The sequence below is a fragment of the Quercus lobata genome, chromosome 12 (assembly GCF_001633185.2).
Source record: "Quercus lobata isolate SW786 chromosome 12, ValleyOak3.0 Primary Assembly, whole genome shotgun sequence".
Lineage (NCBI taxonomy): Eukaryota > Viridiplantae > Streptophyta > Magnoliopsida > Fagales > Fagaceae > Quercus > Quercus lobata.
In genome coordinates, this window is record NC_044915.1 from 17,725,481 (window position 1) to 17,751,321 (window position 25,841).

At 34.6% G+C, this 25,841-nt stretch overlaps 2 protein-coding genes and 4 pseudogenes across 2 annotated transcripts; all 6 read left to right on the forward strand.

Moving 5' to 3' along the window:
• Nucleotides 1-1,194: 1,194 nt before the first annotated feature.
• On the forward strand, nucleotides 1,195-1,950 carry LOC115972040 (dirigent protein 22-like). Its single transcript, XM_031092177.1, has one exon. The coding sequence runs from the start codon at nucleotides 1,274-1,276 to the stop codon at nucleotides 1,808-1,810; it is 537 nt and encodes a 178-aa protein (XP_030948037.1). The 5' UTR covers nucleotides 1,195-1,273; the 3' UTR covers nucleotides 1,811-1,950.
• A 5,363-nt stretch (nucleotides 1,951-7,313) lies between these two features.
• Nucleotides 7,314-14,066, forward strand: LOC115970319 (annotated as a pseudogene).
• Nucleotides 11,630-11,716, forward strand: LOC115972654 (annotated as a pseudogene).
• Nucleotides 14,067-14,438: 372 nt separating the features above from the next.
• On the forward strand, nucleotides 14,439-15,516 carry LOC115970320 (annotated as a pseudogene).
• Nucleotides 15,517-19,123: 3,607 nt separating this feature from the next.
• Nucleotides 19,124-20,245, forward strand: LOC115969792 (protein P21-like). The gene has a single exon (XM_031089407.1). The coding sequence runs from the start codon at nucleotides 19,174-19,176 to the stop codon at nucleotides 19,852-19,854; it is 681 nt and encodes a 226-aa protein (XP_030945267.1). The 5' UTR covers nucleotides 19,124-19,173; the 3' UTR covers nucleotides 19,855-20,245.
• Nucleotides 20,246-24,136: 3,891 nt separating this feature from the next.
• Nucleotides 24,137-24,814, forward strand: LOC115969793 (annotated as a pseudogene).
• Nucleotides 24,815-25,841: the final 1,027 nt, after the last annotated feature.

Consider the following 25,841-nt stretch of genomic DNA (forward strand, 5'->3'; position numbering starts at 1 on the left):
TGAACTAAATATATATATATATATATATATATATAGTCCAATTTTGTGAGGAATTCGATGTTGACTTGTGTTTATTTAAACAATCTTAAATTTTTAATACTTTTAAGTTTTTCCAAATAATATTAGAATCTTAAGCTCTTTTTTTTTTTTTTTTTGAATAATATTAAAATCTTAAGCTGGTATAAGCAGTGATTTTGGGTATTTGAGGGTATTTTCGTTCCATCGTTTCCTGGAAAGTGCCTACACTGCCTAGGTAGGTGCTTGCATGATTTTTTTGGATAGACACAAAACTGTAATGGATTAGGCATGTGTGTCATATTTAAATAAAAAAATTTAGTAACATGTGGTGGGCATCAGTGTAGGCAGCTGCTGCTATAAGACTATAACAGTAAACAAGAAGTCAAAGTAGCTCATGAAAGTTTCGAAAGAACTTTGATTAACTTTCAAAGTTGTTGGGCGCCCGCCAGATGGGTAACTTTGGTTTGAGATCGATGAACTTTGGATTAAGCATTTTATATAGAACATGATGCGGATTTCAATAGTTTTCCACTATATTTTCCCTCAATTCTAAAAATCAATCGATATATTTTTTTATATCATGTTTTATTGTCGATGCCTGACATTTGTTTCTACGATAATTTACGTGTAACATTGAGTTGAACTTGAATAATGCAGGTTTTACTAGCAGAAACGCACAGATCAGCCAACCAATTAGCACATAAGCTTTTACATATGTATGACATGCAATACAAAATGATTGAATTGAAAATAATTATGAGAAATGTTAGAGACACAACTTGTTACATAATTATTGTCACGACTTATCAAAATAGTGGTGAAAATGAACTCATATGGATTCATATTTTCAACGTTCACAACAACTCATCATTTGATGAATTATGACAAAAATGGTGTGGTAAGCTGTGTTCTTAACATTGTTTAATGATATTTGGCCAATAATTAACTATGGACATGTGAAATGAATCATCCCACCTACTAAGAAAATAATTTTTAATTCCAACTTGCTCTGACGTACCAAACTCATACAATTCAGTCACAAACTTCCAAAGTATACTAACCCAGCTCTAACATGGAAAATCAATCAGTTACCAAGCCGGCGTGCGCACGTGACGTAGATATATTCTCTCTCTCTCCAGCATTATTAGTATATAGAACCCCTTGCACCCTCATCATTCATCACCACATCACACAATCAACTTCATTCACCCTCTAAGAGCTTAATTGCTTGCCATTTTAGTTAGCTCAATCCACAATGGCAACTAAAATTGTCACCTTGTCTTTCGTGTTCCTCCTAGCTCTAGCCACATCCACTGAAGCCTCAAAGTACCAGTTCCAAAAGCTCAAAGAAACCAACATGGTGTTCTACATGCAAGATTGGGAGACGGGCGCCAATGCCACTGCCACCCCAGTCGCTGGCATCCCCCACAAGCGGTGGTGGATCCTTGGGTTCGGAACGATCTTTGCCACGGATGATAAGTTGACAGTGGCTATTGAAAGGAACTCATCTGAGGTTGGAAGGGCTCATGGAATTTACGTGAACTCAGCATTGGATGGCTCTGATTTGCATCTATTGATGTCATTTGTGTTCACCAACAAGGAGTACAATGGTAGCACCTTAGAAATACAAGGGGCAGACAGGTTCTACCTAAAGTATAGGGAGGTATCCGTGGTTTCAGGAACCGGGTTATTCAGGTTGGCTCGTGGTTATGCTACTTTGGAGACTCTTTTTCTTGACATTCCCAATTCTAATGCAATCATCAGGTGGAATGTGACAGTTTTTCACTACTGAGTTGTTGGAATATTAGTATGGAATAGGCGTAAAATAGAAATGGAATGGTTTGTCATATTTTTGATTTACCATATAATAAAATGATTGTAATAATTTGTTTTGACAAGTACCTTAATGTTTAAGGAACAAAGTTTTCTTCTTGTTAATTGGTACTCGACATACTCTCCATTGTTCGTTCGGAATGAGCTTTCAACTTTCTCAATGTCTATGGAATGTTTGGTCGATATTCTGCAAGCCTAACGTTAAATAATGGCACCAAAATCATGCCCATATCATACAAATCACTCACCCTATAAACCTTTTTTTGTTTATTTATTTATTTTTATTTTTGGTTCTTCCCCTAGAATAATCTGTACTCATCTGGAAGAAATTACTTGGCATTTTTGTGTAGCTACAACTGGGGTGAAAGTCATCATACGTTAAGGGACCGTTTGATTAGAAGGATGGAAAAGTGGAAGGATAGAAAATAGTGAGAGGATAAAAAAGATTTAATTTTCCCTTGATGCGTGTTATAAAAAATATATAATTTCTTTGTACTCATTAAAGAAGAAGAAAATATTAATTATTAATAATTAAAATTAACAAAATAACATTATATGTAATATAATATATTAATTATTATTTTTGTAATCATTATATTATTTTCCTTTATTATTATATATGATATATTAAAGGCTGTTTGGATAGCCTGTTTCAGTAACTCAATTTTCAGTTTCCATAACTCATAACTCAAAAATGGTGGGACCCATAGCTCAATATCTGTTTGGCGCACGATAATTCTATTTCCATAACTCCGTTTTCATCACTTAATTATCTGATTTTTGAGTTATGAGTTATGGAAATTGAAAACACATTTGAGCTATTTTCAGTTTCCATAACTCATAACTCAATAACATTTCCGTAAATAACACTACATGGAGGGATCCACTATCAGTCACAGCCGCAACTTTTGAACATCTTTTTTTTCATTGGGTTCGATGCGTGCGTTTTTCATGTTCTTTTTTTTTTCTTTTTCCTTTCACACTAATGGCTTCTTCACATTCTTCATTGGGTTCAGTTCTTTCTTTCTTTTTCTTTTTTTTGGTTGTTTCACTGAGTTCTTTTTTTGACTGGGTTTTTCTGGGTTCAGTTCTTTCTCTTTTTTTTTTTTTTTTTTTTTTTTTTTTTATTATATTTTTACTGGATTCGGTGATTGGGTACTAAAAAAAAAAAAAAAAAAAGCTACACCGAGTGATAGTTATGGGACCCACAAATAGTGTGAAAAATATTGAGTGATGGAAAGTGAGTGATTGTGCCAAACGGGTGTGAAAAATTAAGTGATGAGTGATGAGTAATGAGTGATGAGTGATGGAAAGTGAGTGATGGTGCCAAAAAGGGTGTGAAAAATTAAGTAATGAGTGATGAGTGATGGAAATTGAGTGACAGAAATTGAGTGATAAAAAAATTCATCCAAACAGCCTCTTAGTGGCTCCAAAAAAAAAAAAAAAAAAAAAAAAAAAAAAAAAACAAACTTGGCAAAGAAATAACAAACCTAGAGCTGGACATATTGTTGTTTGATTGTTTCACGTGGTTGTGGTTATGGTTGTGCTTGTGCAAAAGAAACAAAAGAGAAGCGATTGGGAGAGAGATATTAGATGTATTTCAAATGTTGTAGGAGTGTAGGTGAGACTTAAATTGGGGCAATTCGGTAATTGGGCAAGTAACAAGCTTTCCATGCTTGTTTTCTCTCCAAATTGGAGAGATAAATTTTTTGTAGGCCCAGGTGGAAAATGCCTTGGCCCTACTAAAAAATTTCCTCCCCTTCTCTCCTTACCAAACAACACCCACTTCTATTTTCTCCCCTATTTTCTCTCATTTATTTTCCATCCACCCTTTTTCACCTTCAATTAAACATACCCTAAGGGATTTCTTGGGTTTTTATTTTATTTATTTTATATATAGTGTATAAGAGACATGGAAATCGGAAATATAACCACTTTACCTTTAAAGTCATGGTTATTAAAGCAATTGAATAACATGAGTATGAAGCAATGATCAAAAAGATATTTTGATAGTATGAATTTGAGTTGTGTACCAATTGTTTTCTAGTTTCACCCAAAGTTTGCTATCAAGTTAAGAACAGTTCACCTCCATGATATAACAAAATCAACAATAACAAACAGCAATTCCAAAGTTTCTATTAAAGAGAATTTCATATGAAATTGTATATTTTACCATGATTTAGGCCCTTAATATATAGACAATGAAGAGTTGAACTCTTCATTTAATTTGGTACGTTTTTTACTGATAGAGAACATTTTCACCATCCCGAATATTTTTCTAACACTTTAGAGTCTTCGGTCGCCAAAAGCATCTTTAGTCTTTGAAAGAGTCTTCGGTCTCTAAGAGAGTTTTTGATCACCAAAAGCATTATGAGCTCCCCAAAAGAGTCTTCAATCACCAAAAGTATCTTCAGCCATTGAAGGGTCTTTGGCCACTAAAGGATATTTTGCCTCTAAAGGTGTCGTCGGTCACCAACATGTTAGTCACCTTGTTTGCCTAGTCAAAGCTCTGTTTGAGTTGTCAGGATTAGAGACGCCAGTCTCCTAAGGGATCGTCATGCCTCCCATGCCTTAGGGGACTTGAGAAAGACAACATGACTCCTCCGTCTCCTTGTGGTGCCAATGACCATCATCATATCGACGACTACGTATACTTAGTTCCACGCCGTTTGCGTATCCTACACTCCTATGTCTTCATGATATGGAAAGAACTTGCACACCATGCTCAAAGATCTTTTTACATATTCATATCCTCCAAATATGAGAAACTAGGCCTAATGATCGAGAAACATCAACTCCATATCTTCCCTACAAGGGAAGATCCTACATTTATGAGATCTTGGTTAGCTCTAAACTACTATATAAGCACAAAGCCTCATCTTCTCCAAGGTACGTAGAATTTCCTAGCTCTGATACTTTAAGTTATTGGGGATCATTCAGTCACTGACTTAACCTTCAGAAGGTCTTTTGCCGACTCCTCACTAGTGCTCTCTTTAAGTTCTTCAACTTTCATTCTTCAGCTACACCACCTGTGATCTCTTCAAGTTTTTCACCTTTTATTCTTCAGGTTCTTCACCTTTTATTCATCAGCCACCCCCTTGTCACTACGCGTCTGGACGATCGATTCACTGATGATTTTTGTGTATCATCATTTACTATCAAGGATTTTTAGATTAATTCATAATTCTTCAAAAAATAGTTATTTACTTAGCAAAACATTACTTTCATGGGTTATGATCTAAAATAAAATAAAATCATTGTCTGATCTTAATCACACACACATGTTGTGCCACAAGCCATACGCAAGCATTTGTCCTTGTTCTACAGCCACTTGTCTATAAATTCTCTCAAGTATTTTATTGTAGGTATTGGTATTACTTTCCTTCCTTCCATATCACAATCTACAACATATATATTTAATTTTAACAAGAAACATAAAATTAAGGAACTTTTTATGGAGATGATAATAGAAACATTGTATTTGCACCTTGCAAATGCTAAGAGGCAAGGTCAAGATATTACCATAGTCCTGTACCCTTCCCCCTACCCACCATCATGTCTACCCCCCTCACTCTTTGCCTTCTTGGTGATTAATGGCTAAATCATTGTTGGGAAGCACCATGATTGGGTTTACTCTAATTAAGACAAGACATGATGTTGCCACAATCTTTAGTCCAAAGAAAACTTACAACCATTTCCCACAAAAGACACCAAATGATGACGTAGTTGATCACTAGGTTGACCTCAGTCCACGAGCATCTATAAAGAAAGAGGAAAACATCTGAAAAGTAGTCATGCATTTTTTGGCAGGGGTCTCTTTGATACTTAAGTTAATAGGGTTTCCTAGAAGTTTTGAAAATAAGTATCTTTTTTTTGGTGTGGCTAAAGATTGCTCATATTTTTCCTTGTAGATTGCTAAAGTTAATAGGGTTTTTGTCAACTCTTGACAAGCCCAAAATTACCATATATTTAATACTACTATATAAATATAATTGCACTCTAGGCCTTATTAATAAATTATATCCCAAGAATTTATTATACATCTAACCCCTTCATTAAAATATTCGTAGTAATATAAAGTCATGAATGTTAATTGCTGTTGATACTGTATTTTGTCCACTCTCGATTTGTGTGTCAGACCCCGAAAAATCCTAAAATATTACTTTTTCTCCATGGGACTGCGAGAACATCCAGAATGATGTGGCGTAACCCATTCGGACACCAGAACACCCAAAGCGCTTTTTTCAGTTAAAATGATTAAAATGCCCTTAGTCAATCCTAGGTTGACAGAAAGTCAAACAAAGTCAAAATCCCCTTAGAATAGCACCTTTCATAGTTTTACATCAAACCCGAGTTCCACGAAGATTTTTAACAACTTTGATCATGTTTGACCTGAAGCTGACTCTTAGCGGGCCCTAGAAACCCTAATTTTGATTAGGTCGTTAGAATGGGTTGAAACCTATGCCATCGCGAAGATTATCAAATTTTCAATCCAACAACTATTTATGGGTCAAAATCAGAGTTAGAATGGTTGAGATATCATGAAAGCCAGGTTAACGCATCGATCGATGCACCGCTAACTTTCGAAAGCCATAACTTTTGATTTGACTATTGGATTTTCAAGTTGCATACCTTTTCAGAAACAGGAAGTTGAGATCTTTTCAGGGGTGTCAAGATCAACCTGATCAGAGACAGGGCTATAAAGCGTGCCAGGGCTATAAAAGGCCCTAGGCACCCCCAGACCAAAAAAAAGAAGACTCCCTTGGTCCTGTGCTCTGCCTGGACAAATTTTGAGCTTTTCTCCTCTCTTCCAAACACAAAAAACACACAAAAACACACCAAAAAAAAAAAAAAAAAACACATCAAAGCCTCTTGATTCTTCATTCTTCACCAAAAATACAAGGTATTGTTCTTATACCTAATCTTCTTCTCTTTGGTTCTACACCTTGGGTTTGGGGTTTAGGGGTGTGGATGTAGTTTTTTAGCTACTATCCACACCCCTAAATTTCTATCTTTTTCTTGTAGCATTTATCTTGCTCTTTTTGCTTGAATAGCATGATTTATTACTTTTTTTAGCATGTTTCTTGCTTTATTTGTGCTTCTAGCTTAAATCTTCTTGCTTTTTATGCCTTATGCCATGTTTCATACTTAGATCTACATCCTTACATGCTTATATTTTTAGATCTACATGCTTTATATCTTATGCCATGTTTTCCTATACTCTGTGCATCTTTTTGTTCTATGTTAACGTTAGGGTTACATGCTTACATGCTTGTATGACGTTGTTGGCCATGCCTTGCTTGGATCTATGTGTTTATATGTTTATTTCCATGCTACATGGTTAGATCTGTGTCTTCACATGCTTATATGCTTGGATTCATGTTCTTCCATGCGTATGTGCCAGGTTTCTACATGTTTACATGCATGTTTCTATGCCTATATGTCTAGATCTATGTTTTCACATGCCTATGTGCTTGAATCTGTGTTCCCTACATGCTTTATACTATCTTCCATGTTCTTGTGTGCTCCATACCATGTTTGTGTGCCCATATTTAGGCTATGTTTGTTATGCCGTACGCTATTGTAGCCTTTTTGTTGCTTTGTCTTTCTTTCTTATATTTTGGCCTAATAGTTAGGACCCGATCTAGACCCTATGGTCTTTGTCATTATCCATACACCAAGGCCCATATTAAAGGGTTTGGATCACCCTATTTGCATGTTTACACTTGCTTGCTTCTATGCTTTATGCTTGTGCTAGCCTCTCTTATTCTAGGCTTTGCCATGTTTGACGCGTTTGACGCCTTCCATGGGCTTGATTTTGTTTGGTTGCATCTGACGCCCTCCATGGGCTTGATTTTTTTTGGGTGTAACCCCTTGGGATGCGTCTTTGAATGTCGGGTTGCTTTGTGCGTACCCTTCCCTTTTCCGCTCCGTGTGATGCTATGCTTGTTTGTGCCACTTGTTGGCTTTCTTTGCATCTTTACACGCCTGCTTACATGTCCATGCATAAGTTTTGCTTGCCAGTGTGTCATCCATACTTTAACACAATGAAGCTATGGACATCCAATCCAGACCTACATTTGTCCACCGTGGACACCACCTTTTGTTTGCCTTTTTACTTGTTTGTCTACTTTCTTATTTGCTTGCTTGCCTGTTTGCCTTCCTGTTTGTTTGTTTTATCTTGTGGTTTGTCATGTCTCCTGCCATATGCTATGTTTGCCATGTCAACTATGCTTATTTCCTTTATGCCTCTTTCACATGCTCTTTGCATCTTTTTCCTTCCATTGCTTGTCTGCTGGTTTCTTTTCTTTTCCTTTGCATGTACACACATGGAACGAGGACACATGGAGCTAGAGCACAGCTTCCCAGGCGCAAGCAAAAAGGACAAGGTTGCACGCATATAGATATAAGCCAAGCAGCTATGTTCAGTAGATTTAGGGGTCTAGCCTTTCCCATTTGCTTATGTACTCTCTTAAACCCCCTTCCTTCCTCTCTCCTTTCTCTCTTAGATGAGTTGTATTAGGTATATCATGCCATGTACTATTCATCCTCATCTCTAGAGTACGGTGGCCCTTGTTTACTTTCCTACACCTATATTTTGGGTCATGCTCTAGGGATATAGGCATTTACTTTCCTGCTCTGTGTGCTTGCATTAAGCATGATGTATGTATATATATATATATATACCTGCTCGCCCCTTCCCAGTGTGATTGTCACAGTCCATGTCACCTAAGGTAAAGCGATGCCTAATTTCCATCGTGAAAGTAAGGTGACATGTCACTGTGGAAATCTAGTACTTTGCCTGAATGCCTTAGGAAAGTATAAATTAGGACCACACCCATGCAAAAGCCAAACCTCAAAGCCCCTGTGTATGCAAAGTCCCAAAATCCAATCCTAAAATCATGTTTTTTACTACCAATCTCTGAAAATTAAGATTTTATCAAAACAAAGGACTGTCATTGGACAGGTGTTGTGGGGTGCCTAACACCATTTCCACACATAACCAAACTTCAAGACTCAAGAATCAAGATTTTTGCCTTCCACATTAGATTAGGAAAAATGCCCTTTTTCTTAGCCTAAGATTGGTAATAAAATCAACTAGAAACAGGTAACCAATCACACCTTAAAAAAACCTAGTGATTGGTGGCGACTTCATTTACCTTTGGTAATTTCCTTAAAATTTGGCCAAGATTCCTGCCACACCACCAAAGGTAGTCAAATACCTTCCTCCATCGAGAGAGAGAGAGAGAGAGAGAGAGAGAGAGAGAGAGAGAGAGAGAGAGAGAGAGAGAGAGAGAGAGAGAGAGAGAGAGAGAGAGAGAGAGAGAGAGAGAGAGAGAGAGAGAGAGGACCTGAAGCACCGCACGAATCACACACAGATCATAGAAAGGGGCCTCTAACGGGCCCCATGTGCGCGGGAGTGTTGCCATGGTGGGTGGTCGAACGAAGGCCCGATGGCGGTTTTTCGTTCCTATTGAGACCGAGCGTTGACAATTACCACTTTGAAAATTACTACATCTTAATCCTTGAGTACCTAGTTTAATCCTTTAAGTTATTCATCATTTATGAAATCCAATTTCATAAATATATACTTTAGTAACTTCTTACTAAAGTAGTTAGGCCTAACATTCTGAATAACCAAACCCATTAAACTTATTTCAAAAGAATATTTTATATAGGTTAAGAGATTAGAAATTCCATCTTGAGAATATATGTTCCTTCAACATTAAATGTGGTTGCCCAACATATTGAGGTTTTGATTGTGACATTAGATCTCACTCTTGATATATCAAAGCAACCTACACTTTATGATCTGGTTCATTATTCTTTCAAGATTAAAAGTTGATGTAAATAAAAGTTGTGAGATTTATTATTCATTTGACGGTCGTTAGTAGAATAATAAATCTCACAGGGTTCTAGTTCAATATGTCTTAACACTTAAAACATATCAACTAGAAGTCTCCACATCCATGATCAAGAAAAATCATCTTTGTTGATATGTTATAGTTTTCGCAGATGAAATGCCTAATTTTATCACCGACTGCAAATTAAAATTTTGAGTTTAAAAAGAATTTGTGATTTATATCTTCTGTGACTAAATCATATAAATCACATGGTCTATATGATCATATCCAAATATTTATGTTACCATTATTTTAGATAATAATAAAACAACTTTATTAATCACAACATAATATCATATATAATGTCATATATAACATCATACAATAGGATTTAAGGGCACTAATCCTAACACCTAGATATACCTTTGCAAAACTCAAAGCTAATAGTCTAGGAGTAATAATAGGGACACAAAAAATGACACAATTGTGTCACAACTCGCCCACGTGGCATGTTGTGAGTGGTAGAGGTGTGTCAACTATAAGTAATGCTAGGGACACATAGTTCGTGTGGCGAGTTGTGAGTGGTAGATGTGTGTTACCATTACACCTCTATCACTTATAATTCGTCATGCAGTCTATGTCCCTAGCATTACTTATAGTTTAGTGACCACCCGACTTATGGAAAATGCTAAGATCACAACTTTTATCACAATTTACTCACGTGGCAAGTTGTAAATGCAGGTGGAGTAAAAGTGGTGGGTCACAACTCCACCACACACAACTTAACATGTGACAAAATTGTGACAAAAGTTGTAATCCTATCATTACTCGGTTGAGAAAGTACTTTTGGCTCTCCCCACAAGGGACACTTCGGGTTCAACATCCTCCCGTGCAATAGGTCTCACTCCTATACATGAAACCTTAAGATTTCCATCCAAAAACCAACTTGAATCATCTCATGAACACTAAACCTAACCCTAATTGGGTTCTCAACAAAACAACTCCAAAAAGTAGTAAATTTTATTTGGTGGCTTAAAATTATATTACATGACAATACTTGAGATAAAATAAGTGACATGAGGAAGGATAATGAAATTTAGAATAGCATGCTAAACGTTAACTTACTTAGACAAGAGAAAATAAATTTAGTTTGGACTTTATTCTAAATTCGGGTTGGGATTATGTTTTGTAAGAAAGTAGACTTCCTTTCAAAATTATGGGACTCCTTGGAATTTTCAGCCTTCTTCTAAAAAAAACAGGAGAAAAAAAAACAAAAAAAACAAAATAGGGATTCCTTTAGTCAATATTAGGCATGGCAATTTTGCCCCGCCCCGCTTGACCAGCCCCTCCCCCGCTTCGCCCCATACGGGTTTTCCCCGCCCCACAAAGGTGGTGGGGCAAGATTTTAGACCCACACCACGGGGCGGGGCGAGGATGGGTTTACACTCTTTAAACCCACCTTGCCCCGCCCCACCCCGCATTAATAAGGGTTAAATTGTAATTTTATCATACCCTAAAACCCTACTATTTAAACAAAAATATCATTAGCTTATTTTATTCTACCTAACGTGGTTCTACCTCTTTTTTCTCTCTAGCAAAGTTGGAAATAAGGTACCAATTTTAACGGTTTTTTTGTCTTTATTAGAAACAAATTTATATACTATTGAATTACTGATTTCATTCATGATTCATACATCTTTCTCAACTTACTTTTCATCATGAACATAATATATATATATATATATATTTATATATATATATATATATATTTATATATATATGAGGTATGGGTCTGAGGCTCTAAATATTTGTGTCTGTGTCATTGTTTTTGTAATTTTGTGTGGGCATTTTGCTGCTTAACAACACTGCTTCTTTATGCTTGTCAAGATCCATATCTATTTTACAAGCTGGGTTTTTGTTTTTTAAGTTTTGGAGAACGAGATGATGAGGAATATGTTTCCCTATTGGTTTGATTGCAGATATGATGACATCAATCATGTACTAGCTCTAGCTGATTGTTCTCGTTCTCCACACAAAAATTATATACAATTTAATTTAGTTTTCTGTATTTTTATTAAAAAACATAAGGTACAAGTTTGAGACTTTGTCCCATTCTCTATGAAATAGTCACAAAATGGGAGGAATTAAATAATGCACACTACTTAGTATAAAGGAGATTTGTTTTAGTGTTTTTTAGGCCAATGAAATATAAACATTTAGATAATATTATTTAATTTTTGCTAAAAATTAGTTTGATTTGATAGGATAAATTTATTTATAATTTCAAGTATATTTTTATTATTGAAACATGTCATTTTATTTGAAAAAATGGTAATAGTTGTAGGGAAAATTAATAAGAAATAAAGTTTTACGGTGTAGGACGGGGTTTTGCAGGTCTTCGTAGGGCCTTAAGGGGCGGGGATGGGGTAAGAAATTTTCCCCGTCATGCGGGGCGGGGTGGGATGGGGAAAGAAAAATGCATGTAGGGTGGGGGCGAAGATCTCATCCTTTGGCCTCATCCCGCCCCATTGCCATCCCTAGTCAATCTAGAGCTTTGGGCTTGATAAAAGATGAAGGTCATTTTTTAAAATTCCAGGCCCGGTCAAAAACAATTGAAAGAAGGAAGTGGTAATACGTTGTTGTGGAGGGAGATCATTCAGTGGTCCAAAAAAAAAAAAAGAATTTGGTGGGTTTAGTTAAAAGTGAACAAATTCTTCTTTCACTAACAAGTGACCCAATTAGGCTGAACCCAATAAGAATGGGCTTTAAAAATTCAGATCCATTTTTTTGAGTAAAACAAGAATAATAATCTTTTTTGGTGCTTAATTATGAAGTGACAATGTATCTACGTTTATGATATCCTCGACCTCCGAGTCTCTCAATCTACTCGGGCTCTAGCTCAACCCAATTTCCCACCTCACAGAATTCACACTTATTTTGCAGAGAGGTTTTAGGTTTTTCTTTTTGGATTTGATTGCTTGAGGTTGAGGTTGAGGTTGAAGGTGGAGAAGTGGAGTTGATGAAGTTGATTTTTATTTTTAATTGAGTGGAGAAGATGTTTGAAAATTTTTGGTATGTTTTCTCTCTCTGACTGTTGAGCTTTGGAAATTATTTTGAACATATATATGGTGTGTTCACTAGAATCACTACCTTATGGAGCAAGTTCATTCTGAAAATCAGACTACTTCAGAGGTATTGCATGCTCTCTTTTTATATCTGGATTCAAATAAAATCTCTCTCCTTGTAATTATCAAACTATCATCGTTCATAGATTATAACAATTTTATAGATATTTAAAATATATATTTATTGAAATGAACATATTTTGTTTCTAGATAGGTAGATTAATAAAAAGAAGGAAGATGAAGCACCATAAAATAAATATGTCATTCTCACTTGAACCCACAAATAAGAAACCAACAACCCCTTTTTTCAATGGATAACGCGGCATCCGCGTGGACTCGTTTGTCGACTAGTCTTCAAGTCAAGCCAATTAGCCAAATGCAATATATATATATATATATATATATATATCCAAATTTTGAACAAAGAAGTTTAGAAGACACTAACTCGGAAGGTCTTTCCCTGCGTAACATTTAACATAACATATCCCATAGCCAACTTCAAGACCTATATCTCTCACTTTCCAAAATGAAGCCCTTCAAAAACCTGTCCATTTCCTTCTACTGCTTTGTCAATACTCTTATTTTCATTGCCTTATTAGCCCATGCAGCCAGATTTGATATTAAAAACAATTGCAACATCACAACTTGGGCTGCAGCTATGCCTGGTGGTGGCAGGCAGATTAACCCAGGTGGAACCTGGATCCTCGAAGTTAGGCCTAACTCAGCAAGGGGTAATGGTCGCATTTAGGCCCGAACTGAGTGAAGTTTCAATGGATTCAGGATTGTTACATGTCAAACTGGTGACTGTGGTGGGCTTTTTCAATGCCAAGGCAGTGGATATGGTGTAGCCCCACACACCCTTGCCGAATTTACATTAGGCCAATTTGAAAATTTGGATTTCTATGACATCTCTCTTGTTTATGGGTTTAATGTTCCTATGGTTTTCAACCCTACGTCTCTTAAGTGCACAGGCATAGACTGTACAGGTGATCTCAATGGGAATTGCCCAACTGTGTTGAAAGCTCCGGCCGGGTGTAACAACCCTTGTACTGTATTCAAGACCAAGGAATATTGCAATGCTGGTTCTGCAGACTGTAAAGCTACAAATTATTCCATGTTTCTCAAGGGTGGGTGCCCGGGTGCTTACAGTTTTCCTCTGGATGATAAACTAAGCACATATACGTGCCCTAGTGGGAATAACTATAACGTAGTGTTTTACCCTTATAATTTAAACCTTCTAATTTAAGAGTTATAACAAATTAAACCTTATAATTTCAAAAAGTAACTAATTGAATTAAAATTTTGAAAAGTGAAATTATACACTACAATAAATAAATAAATAAAAAATTGATGGGCTTTAACGGACTCATTACCCAATAAAAAAATTGATGGGCTTTAACGGACTCATTACCCAATAACTCATGGTACTTGCTAAATAAATTGAGCTTGAACATTTCCCCAAAGCCCACTTTGTGTAAATATGGACTATAATTGAGGGAAACTATTTCATGGATAATGAAAGAGAAAAAATATGGGTTGTGAGCCTGAATCTTGAAATAAGAGAAAGTAGGGCTGTAAACCCAATAGCAATATGTGAAGTGAGAGAAAAGCCCACACCATGAAGTAAAGTTTGCGGTTTGTGAAGCCCATATTGTGAGGAAAATTTTGAGTTGCAATTCATAAGGTGATTAGGCTTCATAAGAGACGTCCATAATAATTTGTGGTAAAAAATTTTAGATGCCTTAATTGAAAACAATAAAAGGTGCCAACTAATTGAGTTACAAGTCTTTTGGCCATCCAAAAAGGGGCTTGGGTATTGGAGTAATTGGACTCATCAACCAGTATTTTTTATGGTATTGTAGTTATTTTGTATGGTATTATAGTTATTTTGTTGGGTAAATTTCAATTTAAACCTTATAATTTAGGGATAGTCTAAACTAAAAATCCTAAACTTTAGAAATGAAACAAATTAAACCTTGGAAAAAATGAAACAAATTCAAAAAAGAAATTGTTACGAAGGTGAAGAGTAAAATCGTTACAAACGATAACGATTTTCAATGCCTTATTAGCCCATGCAATCAGATTTGATATAAAAAACAATTGCAACAGCACAATTTGGGCCGGAGTTGTGCTTGGTGGTGGTAGGCAGAATTACCCAGGTGAAACCTGGACCCTCAAATTTAGGCCTAACTCAACAAATGGGTGGTTGTCGCATTTGGGCCCGAATTGGGTGCAGTTTCAATGTGTCTGTGCATGGCAGTTGTCAAACCAGTGACTGTGGTGGGTTTCTTCAATGCCAAACCTATGGTGCTCCCCCAAACACCCTTGCCGAATACTCACTGCGCCAATCTCATCAAAACATTTATTTCTATGACATCTTTCTTGTTGATGGGTTTAATGTTCCTATTGCTTTTAGCCCAACCTCTAATGGGTGCACCAGAGGAATAAGATGTACAACTGATATTAATGGGCAGTGCCCAACTAAATTGAGAACTCCTAGAAAGTACTATAAATACCCTTGTACCGTTTTCAAAACCAATGAATATTGTTGCAATCGTGGAAGTTGCGGATCTACAAATTTTTCCAAAATTTTCAAGAATCTGTGCCCAGATGCTTACAGTTACCCTATGGATGATGCAACAAGCACATTTATGTGCAATAGTGGGACTAACTATGAGATTGTGTTCTGCCCTTGAAGCAGCTCTTTCCTTTGGCATAACAGACACATCACTAGTAGCTAGTATGTAATAAAAGCTTGAGGGCTTGTAAGCACATGTAGTATTGTGCATACCGTATTATAGGTTGCTATAAAATTATTGATATCTGCCCTGGAAGAAGTTCATTCTTCTGGTAAGAAGCATAGAACTATCAACCAACAGTATTAATAACTGGGGTAATAATTTATAAAAGCTTGAGGGCTTTTTTTAGCAGATGCAGTACTATGCATGTTGTATTTTTACATATTCACGTGAGGCTTTAGCAAAGCTTCTATGATGGAAGATACTAACGTATAACGTTTATAACCTCTACTTTTTTTCTTTTGGTAAATGAAGAAATTATTTTGCAGCTTAACCTAGTAGTGCGTTATTTGATTTACTACCATGTGTTTGCAAGTTGCAACTCTCTATGTTTGTGATATTCTTTGTTTGATTCTTTAGTTGATGGTACATAACGTGTTCATCAAAAAAAAAAAAAAAAAGGTACATAACGTAACTATTGGGAATAGGAGGTAATAAATGAACCTGAAGCTTGTGTTGTGGACACACATACACCTTACAAAGGAGCTAACCTACATAGATTTATTTATTTATTTATTTTGAGTGGGCCTCACAAGAAAAATCTCAACACATGTTAATGCATTCAAGGAGTGGCTTGGGTCCAATAAAAAAAAAGAGGGAGTAGCTTTTAGGGTTGTAAATGAACCAAACCAATCATGAATAACTTGGGCTTGGCTCAATAAAAAGTTTGTTTATATTTGTTTGTTTATAAATAAGCTAAGCTTGAGCCTTAGTTTTAAGCTCGTTTAATAAACAATCCAACTCAAGCAAAAAAAATTTGTTTACGAACAAACTCGTGAGTTATTAAACTTAATACACAACAATTCAAGAATAGACTCATTTATAAGTTTATATGTGTTAGCTAAATATACTCATTACATATATCTTAATAATGACATTGCCAACATGAGACCACTAACTATATTACCTTAATTTTTTCTTTCCTTTAAACTGATCAATAACCACTTTAGATTATAGTTACATTTAAAAATAAATAAATAAATAAGAAGGCCACATATGATCCTTCCCTATCAATTATCTAAAGCAAAGTTATGAAATATGTTAGTATTTTTTCATTCATAATAGTTATAAATAGGTATTTTTCTAGTCTTTCACCATCTAACATGAATGTAAAAATTGTATTTTGAACAGTTGCTGAAACTGTAGATAAGGAATGATGAATGAATGAATTTAATTATGTAAATTATTAATTTGAATAATGGCTAACCATAAGTAGGACTAGATGTATGATAAAATGAGTATACTATTTTTCTTCTTCTTAATTTTATTGATTTAAGTATTTAATAATGTAATTTTTTTAGATCTCAAGCTCAAAAACTTAACCTAAGTTCAAGTTTAAGCTTGATATTAACCTTGAGTTTGGCTTGACTAATTAATTAAGCCAAGCCAAGTCAAACTCAAACTTTTTGGTTTTCCCACGAGTTCAAGCTCAAACACTATTTTTAGACTTGTCACAAGTTCAAACCATGCTCAAGCTTTTGATTTTTCCTTACAAGCCAAGCTTAAACATGCACTACTCGACAAAGCTCGGCTCGTTTACAGCTCTAGTAGCTTCGATATTAGACTCATGACTTGTCAACCAATATTCATATTTTTATGACATCTATAATTACTATTTAAAGGACTTTTTAGATTCTTACTCTTGTATGTCCAAGTTACTTTCAAATTCATATTGTTTAGAAAGTTTAAATAATATAGTTAGATATGTAAAATTATTAATTTTAACACTTCTAAATTTTAGATAAATTAAAAAAAAAAAACCCTCCACTTTTCTTTCAAATTAAAAAAAATAATAATAATAAAACAACTTAACAAAAACCAATAAACGGTTTTTATTTTTATTTTTTTTAAAATCCAGTTAAAAAAAAAATAGTTAACAATCACTCAAAACTCAATTAAGAAGATTTGAACATATATACCACTTGTTTTTAATAAATTTCATTATATTCTTTTATCTTTCCCTTTGTCTTTCTTTTTGTCTCTCTTTCTTTAATTGTTCTACCCTCAAAACTTTCATAACAACTTTGCATATTTAAATTAATCTCTCATGCATATTATAGATTTATTTTATTTTAATGAAAAATTATGACACTAAATTAAAAATAAATAAATAAAAGAGTCACATTGCACATGTAAAGTGCATGTAATGACTAATGAAGCTAGTTGTACTTATTTTTTGGAGGGTAAATTTCGATTTTTTTGTTTTGTTGAGAAGAATGGTAAATTTCAGCTTAAAAAATATAATTTAAGGACAATCTAAATTAAACCTTATAGTTTAAGAAGTTCTAAATTAAACTCTAAATCTCAAATTTCAACTTTTGAAAAGTAACAAAAGAAAACCTTGGAGCTTAAATTGGGATAACAACATTAACTAAATTTTACCATCGAAAGTGAGAGAGTAGAAAAGAAAAAAGAAAAAGAGAAGTGAGAATACTAGATGAGAGAGAGAGAGAGAGAGAGAGAGAGATAAAAGGCGTTTGCAAGATAAGATCATGAGAGCTTATTAGTATAAATTACACAATAGCTCCATAATAATAATAGACCTTGCAAAATTATATGGAGTAAAAATGGTGATTGTCAACCTTCATTTAGATGCAAAGAGATAAGATTGATGCTGATGCTAAGAACTATACTAATCTCAAAGTCTCTAGACTTTTCCTCCCACGTCTTCGTATTTTTGGGGTGAGGCGCTGGAGGGCGGGGGTGGCTGAGGATTGAATTTTCATTTCAAATTAAATTTATATATTATTGTAATTCATAAGTTTTTAATTAAAAAAAACTATAATTAATATATATATATATATATATGTGTGTGTGTGTGTGTGAGAGAGAGAGAGAGAGAGAGAGAGAGAGATTTTTCAGTTTTTATTTTAAAGAAAAAATATTGTTTACGTTTCCAATTTTTTTATCCATAAACTTTAAAAAAAAATTGATCTTTTTCTCCCTAAATTATTAAAAATATATGTTGCACTTTCTATCCTTCCATCTACTTCCATCAAATTTTATCCTGTGTCCTAACCAAATATATGTGACAATCTTCGTGGGACTCATATTGTTGGATTGTATGATCGATACTTATCCAAGTTCATATTTTTCCTTCTCTTTTTTTGATAACAGAACACGCAATCTCACAAACCTAGCGGCAGTTGGAATATTTTTCCTTCTCAGCAAATGGTCTGACAGTGCGCTAATCAATTTTCGAAAGCAACATAAGCTTAACAAGCAACAAAAGTAGGACTTTTCCAATAGATTTCTTTAATTTGACTGGAAGATTGCTCGTCTTATCTGCAAACTAAACTTTGTTTTTTCAGCCAGTGTGAATTGACTAAGCTTCATGTCACACAGTACTACTCAATTTTTAGAATAGTCTTCAAGTCAAGTCAAGCCAAGATAACTTCGGTAACAAGAGTTTAATTAGGCAATCACGCCTGTAACTAAGTTCTCCACACCAATCCCTCCAGACCATATCCAATCCCAAATCCTATATAAACCCCTACCCATTTCCTCATAATCATAACCTCGAACCACTATAGCATCTCTCTCTCACTTTCCAAAATGAGTCTCTTCAAAAAATTGTCCATTTCCTTCTACTTTTTTGTCACTCTTTGTATTGTCTTCGCTCATGCAGCCCGATTTGATATTACAAACAATTGTCCCTACGTAGTTTGGGCTGCAGCCGTGCCTGGTGGTGGCAGGCAGCTCAACCCACAAGAGTCTTGGCCCCTTGATGTCAACGCTGGCACAACCGGGGGCCGCGTTTGGGCTCGAACTGGGTGCAATTTTGATGGATCCGGGCATGGCAGTTGTCAGACCGGTGATTGTGGTGGACTTCTTCAATGCCAAGCCTATGGTACACCCCCAAACACTCTTGCTGAATTCGGTTTAAACCAATACCAAAACTTGGATTTCATTGACATCTCTCTTGTTGATGGGTTTAATGTTCCTATGGATTTTAGTCCAACCTCTAATGGGTGCACCAGAGGAATAAGATGTACAGCTGATATCAACGGGCAGTGCCCAGCTGAATTGAAAACTTCTAGCGGGTACTGTAACAACCCTTGTACTGTTTTCAAAACCGATGAATATTGTTGCAATTCTGGGAGTTGTGGACCTACAACCTTTTCCAAATTTTTCAAGAATCTGTGCCCAGATGCTTACAGTTATCCTAAGGATGATGCAACAAGCACATTTACTTGCAATGGTGGGACTAACTATAAGGTTGTGTTTTGCCCTTGAAGCAGCTCTTTCCTCTGGTACAAGTATAATAGGCAGAACACCAGTAGCTAGTATGTACGTAATAAAAGCTTGAGGGCTTGTGAGCACATGCAGTATTGTGCACGCCGTATAGGTTGCTATAAGGTAGTTAATATCTACCCTTGAAGCAGTTCTTTCTTCTGGTACAAGAGGCTTGGAACTACCAACCAATAGTATTAAATATTAATAACTGGGTTAATAAAAGTTTGAGGGCTTTTAAGCATATGCAGTACCATATATGTTGTATTTTACGTATTCATGTTAGGTTGTAGCAAATTTTCTATGATGAAAGATATGGCGATATCAACGCTTATAACCTCCATATTCCATACTTTTGTTCTATTGGTAAATCAATAATTTACTTTCAGCTTAACCTTGTAGTTCGCGTCCGTTGTTTGATTTACCACCATGTGTTTGCAACTCCCGTCTCAGTGCCATTCGTTGTTTGATTCTTTTTTTTAGATGGGTTGTTTGACTATTTGGTTGACGGTACACCTTACATTGGGTGGTAATAAATGAACTTGAAACTTGTGTTGTGGACCACAAGTACACTTTACATAGGAGCTAACCGACATAGACTTGACAAGCATCTTTCTAAATATACAAATTATAGCTGCTGTCACGTTATGAGCATGTGACTGTATATTACCGTGTTCAGTTTTATTGATACATTGGACATCATTCATTTCAATCCACACTAACCTATTGTTATTAAACTTTGCTTATGTTAAACTTAAAGCTAAATATTCCTTAATACCTTGATCATATTTATTATTTTACACATATATTTATAATTGATAAGTATTTGCATTTTAATATATAAAATAGTGAAGGTGTGAGAATCAAAACCTAAAATTTAATACAAAATTTTTCACCTATTTTTTCATAATAGATGAGATATGCATATTGGAATTGGTAACACTACACTAATCATAACTTGTTACCTTAACAAGTTGTGAAAAAAATTATATCTTTTATGTTTGCTCAAAATCAAAATCAAGTATCATTGTTAAAGCATAAAAAAAAATTCCATTTGACTGTCATTAGAATCTATTTATTGCACTATGACTCTATGAGCTTGGTATGCTAAAATATCCAAATCTACCATTTGATTAATATGTTAATTCATCTTATATTGGTTCTTTTAGTTTCCACGGTAATTATGAAACAAGTTTTTTTTAAACATGAAACTTGGTTCATTGCATACAATTTGATAATTTAGACTTCAAAAAGGATATTTTTAAGAGTTTTATGGCAGTGATAATAATTGATTAAGCTTATTATACGTAACGAAATATTGTGAGCATAAATTTGATTGAAGATGCGCTAAGTTCATTTATTTTTTTCTTTAAAATGTTTATAACAATTTAGACGATATTTATATACTCATTAAAGTTTAGAAAGATGATAAGTTCCTTTTTAACAAATGAACTAATAATTTTTTTAAGAATCAAATGATCTTATATTTGATTATATAATGTCTAAAGTTTGAGTTTGACTTATGGTGTATTCTTCTCAACAAAAAGACTTGAATGGTATATTATTAAAATATTAATACCATAATTAGGCCCCCAAGTCAAAATTATTAGCCCCGCCCCCTACGGGCCGTTATATACACGGAGACGGAGTCATTGGCTAGCAACAGTGACATAAATTTGCATGCAAGTAAAAATGTTAAATGTCCCTTTCTCCACCAGATGCCAAGAATCGAGGGCCTTTAGTGCTATGCTAAGAATTATTCTGTTTGATCCTCTTTGAGACTTTTCCCCCCTACGCCCATTAATTCTTTCTTTCTTACTTTCTAGATTATGTGATCCCTCTGTAATATCTTGACAGGTGGGTTTTGAGTTTTGACTTAATTACGTCTTTTATGAATAGAACTTAGAACATAAAATGATGCAATCCCATTCTCATCGTGTGTGCATGTGACATTCTTCCAATTTCATAACTTAATTCTCTTTGCACGTTTTGATTAAAGTCTAGTCAATGTTAGAAAGCTTAGGAGGTAAGATTTACTATTTTTTCTTCATTATTCACAATCTGTAACATCAAGTTGTGCTAAAAAAAGTTGTAATCCTAAATTTTCTCTAAGTTCAAGTGTTCTAAAAAAAAAAAAAATGTTATTTTAACATATCAAAAAGTTATTTTATATATTATAATACATCATTTTATAATAAACAATATATCACATATTCCATTTTTTACCACTCTCTAAAAAGTCAAAAAGTGAGTTCCACTTTTTTATTTCGCTCTCTCCCCCACTTTTCTCTGCAAATTGGGCGGATTGCAAAATGTGAGCCCAAAGAGAATTGTTTTCTACGCATTTCTTTTCTCTTCTATCCTCCAAAGTTGTCCAAACACAAGAAACCACTTCCCTTCCCTTCCTTCCTCTTCCCCCATTTCCAAATGCAGTGTTAGTCTTTACCAAACATTCGCGTCAAAAACCCAGAAAAGCGAACGTCTGCCATGTATATTTGTTAAAAAGGCAAAACATTGCCTTTCATTCTCCCCTTCTTTGCGAAACAGTCTAAAGAGAAGTAAAATAATAAAGTTATGTCACATAAAGATAGATTTTTTTTTTTGGAATAATAATCATTGTTTTTCGTCTTCAAGGGATTGCTATTGCTAAGGGAATTGCCTAACTACTATTTCAGGTAGAGATGATAAATCTAACGGCAATTTTAGATTATTTGGGGAATATTTTAGCTAATCCTTTTTAATTTTGGAGAGAGAGAAAGAGATATTTGAGTTTCTTCTATGTTTTAGTACTGCGTGTAGGGGACTAGATTAGTCTAAAATTCACATGCTTATGAAAAATTCTAATCATCTGAAAGAGAGAGTAAGACAAAATACACACCTATTAAGATAAAAATTGTCATGTAATGGTAAAATTTTGGAGCTTAATTAATACTCCTCTAAGATAATTATTGTCCAAAAATTTTATTCTAGTGCTTTTTTTTTTTAATAACAAAAATTATTATTGTATAAGTATTGACTAAAATTTGAGATTTTATTTTTTAGAATTTTTTTGTCCTTTATTTGGAGCCTTTTTTTTCACTTACATTTAGGGGCTTAGGTAATGACCTAAGTTACCTAATGGTTGAGCCAAAAGGTTTATGGTGTTCACAACCATATGAAGGAAACTTATAGCCTGTTTGGATGGAGGGAAAAAGGAGGGGGAGTAGAGGGAAGTAGAGTAGAGTTGGTCAAAAATAAGTTAATTTTGTGCTAAATTTACTCTACTCTATTCTACTCCCCCTCTCACTCCCTTAATCCAAACGGACCATTATTATGGAAATATTGATTATAGATTAAAGGCATCTTTTACAAATAACATAATGAAAATTTATTACTATTATTATTTTTCTTGACACTGGGTGAGCGAAGAGAGATTTGAATTCAAAATTATCCCATAGAAAGAACTAAATAATGTATACATCTCTCTCTCTCTTTCTCTCTCTATATATATATATGGGTTGGGTTCAAGTTAAGCAATGTTACACAACTCAATATTTTTTAATTGGATGTGAATTTTGACAAAAATTCACCATTATATTACATTATTTTCGTATATTTTCCATACTTGAAAATTTTCAAAGTCATCAAAGGTTAATAGTCATGTTATCAATCAATTGTTTAAATTCAAGTTTTTATAACTTAAAATAATGCATAGAAGATGAGTTTATGAATTGTATGGTAAATAACATCTAACTGACATGAAAATTGGCATGAGTGTTAAAAACATATAAAACATGTAATTCAATGGTAAGATTTTCAAAATATGAAATCTATAACAAATTATTGGGTGGTATAACATTACTTAGAGTTCTATACACCAAGTGTAACTTGAACCTAAATTCTCTCTCTCTCTCTCTATATATATATATATATATATTGACCGGAAGATTGCATGTGATCTTATCTGCAAGACTGCAACCAACTTAAATATACCTCTCACTCTTAAGAGTTTAGGAGGTGTAACTGTAAACTAAACTATTTGTTTTAGCAAATGTGAACTAATTGAGCTTCATGTCACACAGTACTACTAAATTTTTAGAATAGTGTTCAAGTGATCAAGTCAAGCCAGGACAATTTTAGTTCCAAACAACATGAATTTAATTAGGCAATTAATCACGCCTGTAAATTCTCCACGCCAACCCCAACAGGTTATATCCAATCTCAAATCCTATATAAACCCCTACCCATCTCCAAATAATCATAACCTCAAACCACTATAGCATATATATCCCACTCACACTCCAAAATGAGCATCTTCAAAAACTTGTCCATTTCCTTCTTCTTTTTTGCCACTCTTTTCATTACTTTCGCTCATGCAGCCCGATTCAACATAACAAACAATTGTCCCTATGTCGTTTGGGCTACAGCCGTGCCTGGTGGTGGTAGGCAACTCAACTCAAGAGTCTTGGCCCCTTGATGTGAATGCTGGCACAACCGGGGGCCGCGTTTGGGCTCGAACTGGGTGCAATTTTGATGGATACGGGCGTGGCAGTTGTCAGACTGGTGATTGTGGTGGGCTTCTTCAATGCCAAGCCTATGGTGCACCCCCAAACACCCTTGCCGAATTCGCTTTAAACCAATATCTAAACCTGGATTTCTTTGACATCTCTCTTGTTGATGGGTTTAATGTTCCTATGGATTTTAGCCCAACCTCTAATGGGTGCACCAAAGGAATAACATGTACAGCTGATATTAATGGACAGTGCCCAGCTGAATTGAAAACCCTAGCGGGTACTGTAACAACCCTTGTACCGTTTTCAAAACAGATGAATATTGTTGCAATTCTGGGAATTGTGGGCCTACAACTTTTTCTGATTTTTTCAAGAATTTGTGCCCAGATGCTTATAGTTACCCTAAGGATGATGCAACAAGCACATTTACTTGCAATGGTGGGACTAACTATAATGTTGTGTTCTGCCCTTAAAGTAGTTCATTCCTTTGGTATAACAGGCACATCACTAGTAGCTAGTATGTAATAAAAGCTTGAGGGATTGTGAACACATGTTGTATTGTGCACACTGTATTATAGGTAATAGGTTGCTAAAAGTTTTGTTAATATCTGCCCTTAAAAGCAGTTCTTTCTTCTGGTAAGAGGCATAGAACTATCAACCAGTAGTAGTAATAACTGGGGTAATAATTTATAAAAGCTTGAGGGCTTTTGATAAGATGCAGTACTATGCACGTTGTATTTTTACATATTCACGTGAGGCTGTAGAAAAATTTCAATGATGGAAGATATTAATGTATAACGTTTATAACCTCCTTATTTTTTTTCCTTTTTGTAAATCAAGAAATTATTTTTCAACTTAACCTCCTATTCCCATGTGTTTGCAAGTAGCAACTCTCTACGTCAGTGCTATTTGATCATTGTTTGACTCTTTGGTTGGTTGGCGGTACATAATGTAACTATTGGCAATAGGAGGTAATAAATGAACATGAAACCTGTGTTATGGACATACTTACACCTTACACTGGGGCTAACCGATATGGTCTTGACCAGCATCTTTTTTTTGGGTAATTATTGAATATTCACAGAATATCATAAATGCTTACTCCCCCTTCTAACATAACTATGAGTCTCACTAATTAAATTTATGGTGAGACCCACAATTTATGTGAGAGGGGGGAGTATGCATTTATGATACTCAAGGAGTATTCAATAATTTTCCCTTTCTAAATATATGAATCATAGTTGCTTTCACCTATTGGTATCAAACTTTGCTTGTGTAAGATTTAAGGTTAAATATTCTTTCACATTTTGTTCACCTCCATTATTTCACACATATATTTATAATTGATGCATACATATTTTCATTTTAATACATACTGCACTAATCATAACTTGTTTCCTTAATAAGTTGTAAAAAAATTATATCTTTTGACATTTGCTCTAAATCATATAGCATCATTGAAGCATAAAAAAAAATTCCATTTGACCGTCATTGGTAGTA

Coding starts and splice junctions, on each gene's coding strand:
- LOC115972040 (XM_031092177.1), top strand. CDS start 1,274: ATGGCAACTAAAATTGTCACCTTGTCTTTCGTGTTCCTCCTAGCTCTA.
- LOC115969792 (XM_031089407.1), top strand. CDS start 19,174: ATGAGTCTCTTCAAAAAATTGTCCATTTCCTTCTACTTTTTTGTCACT.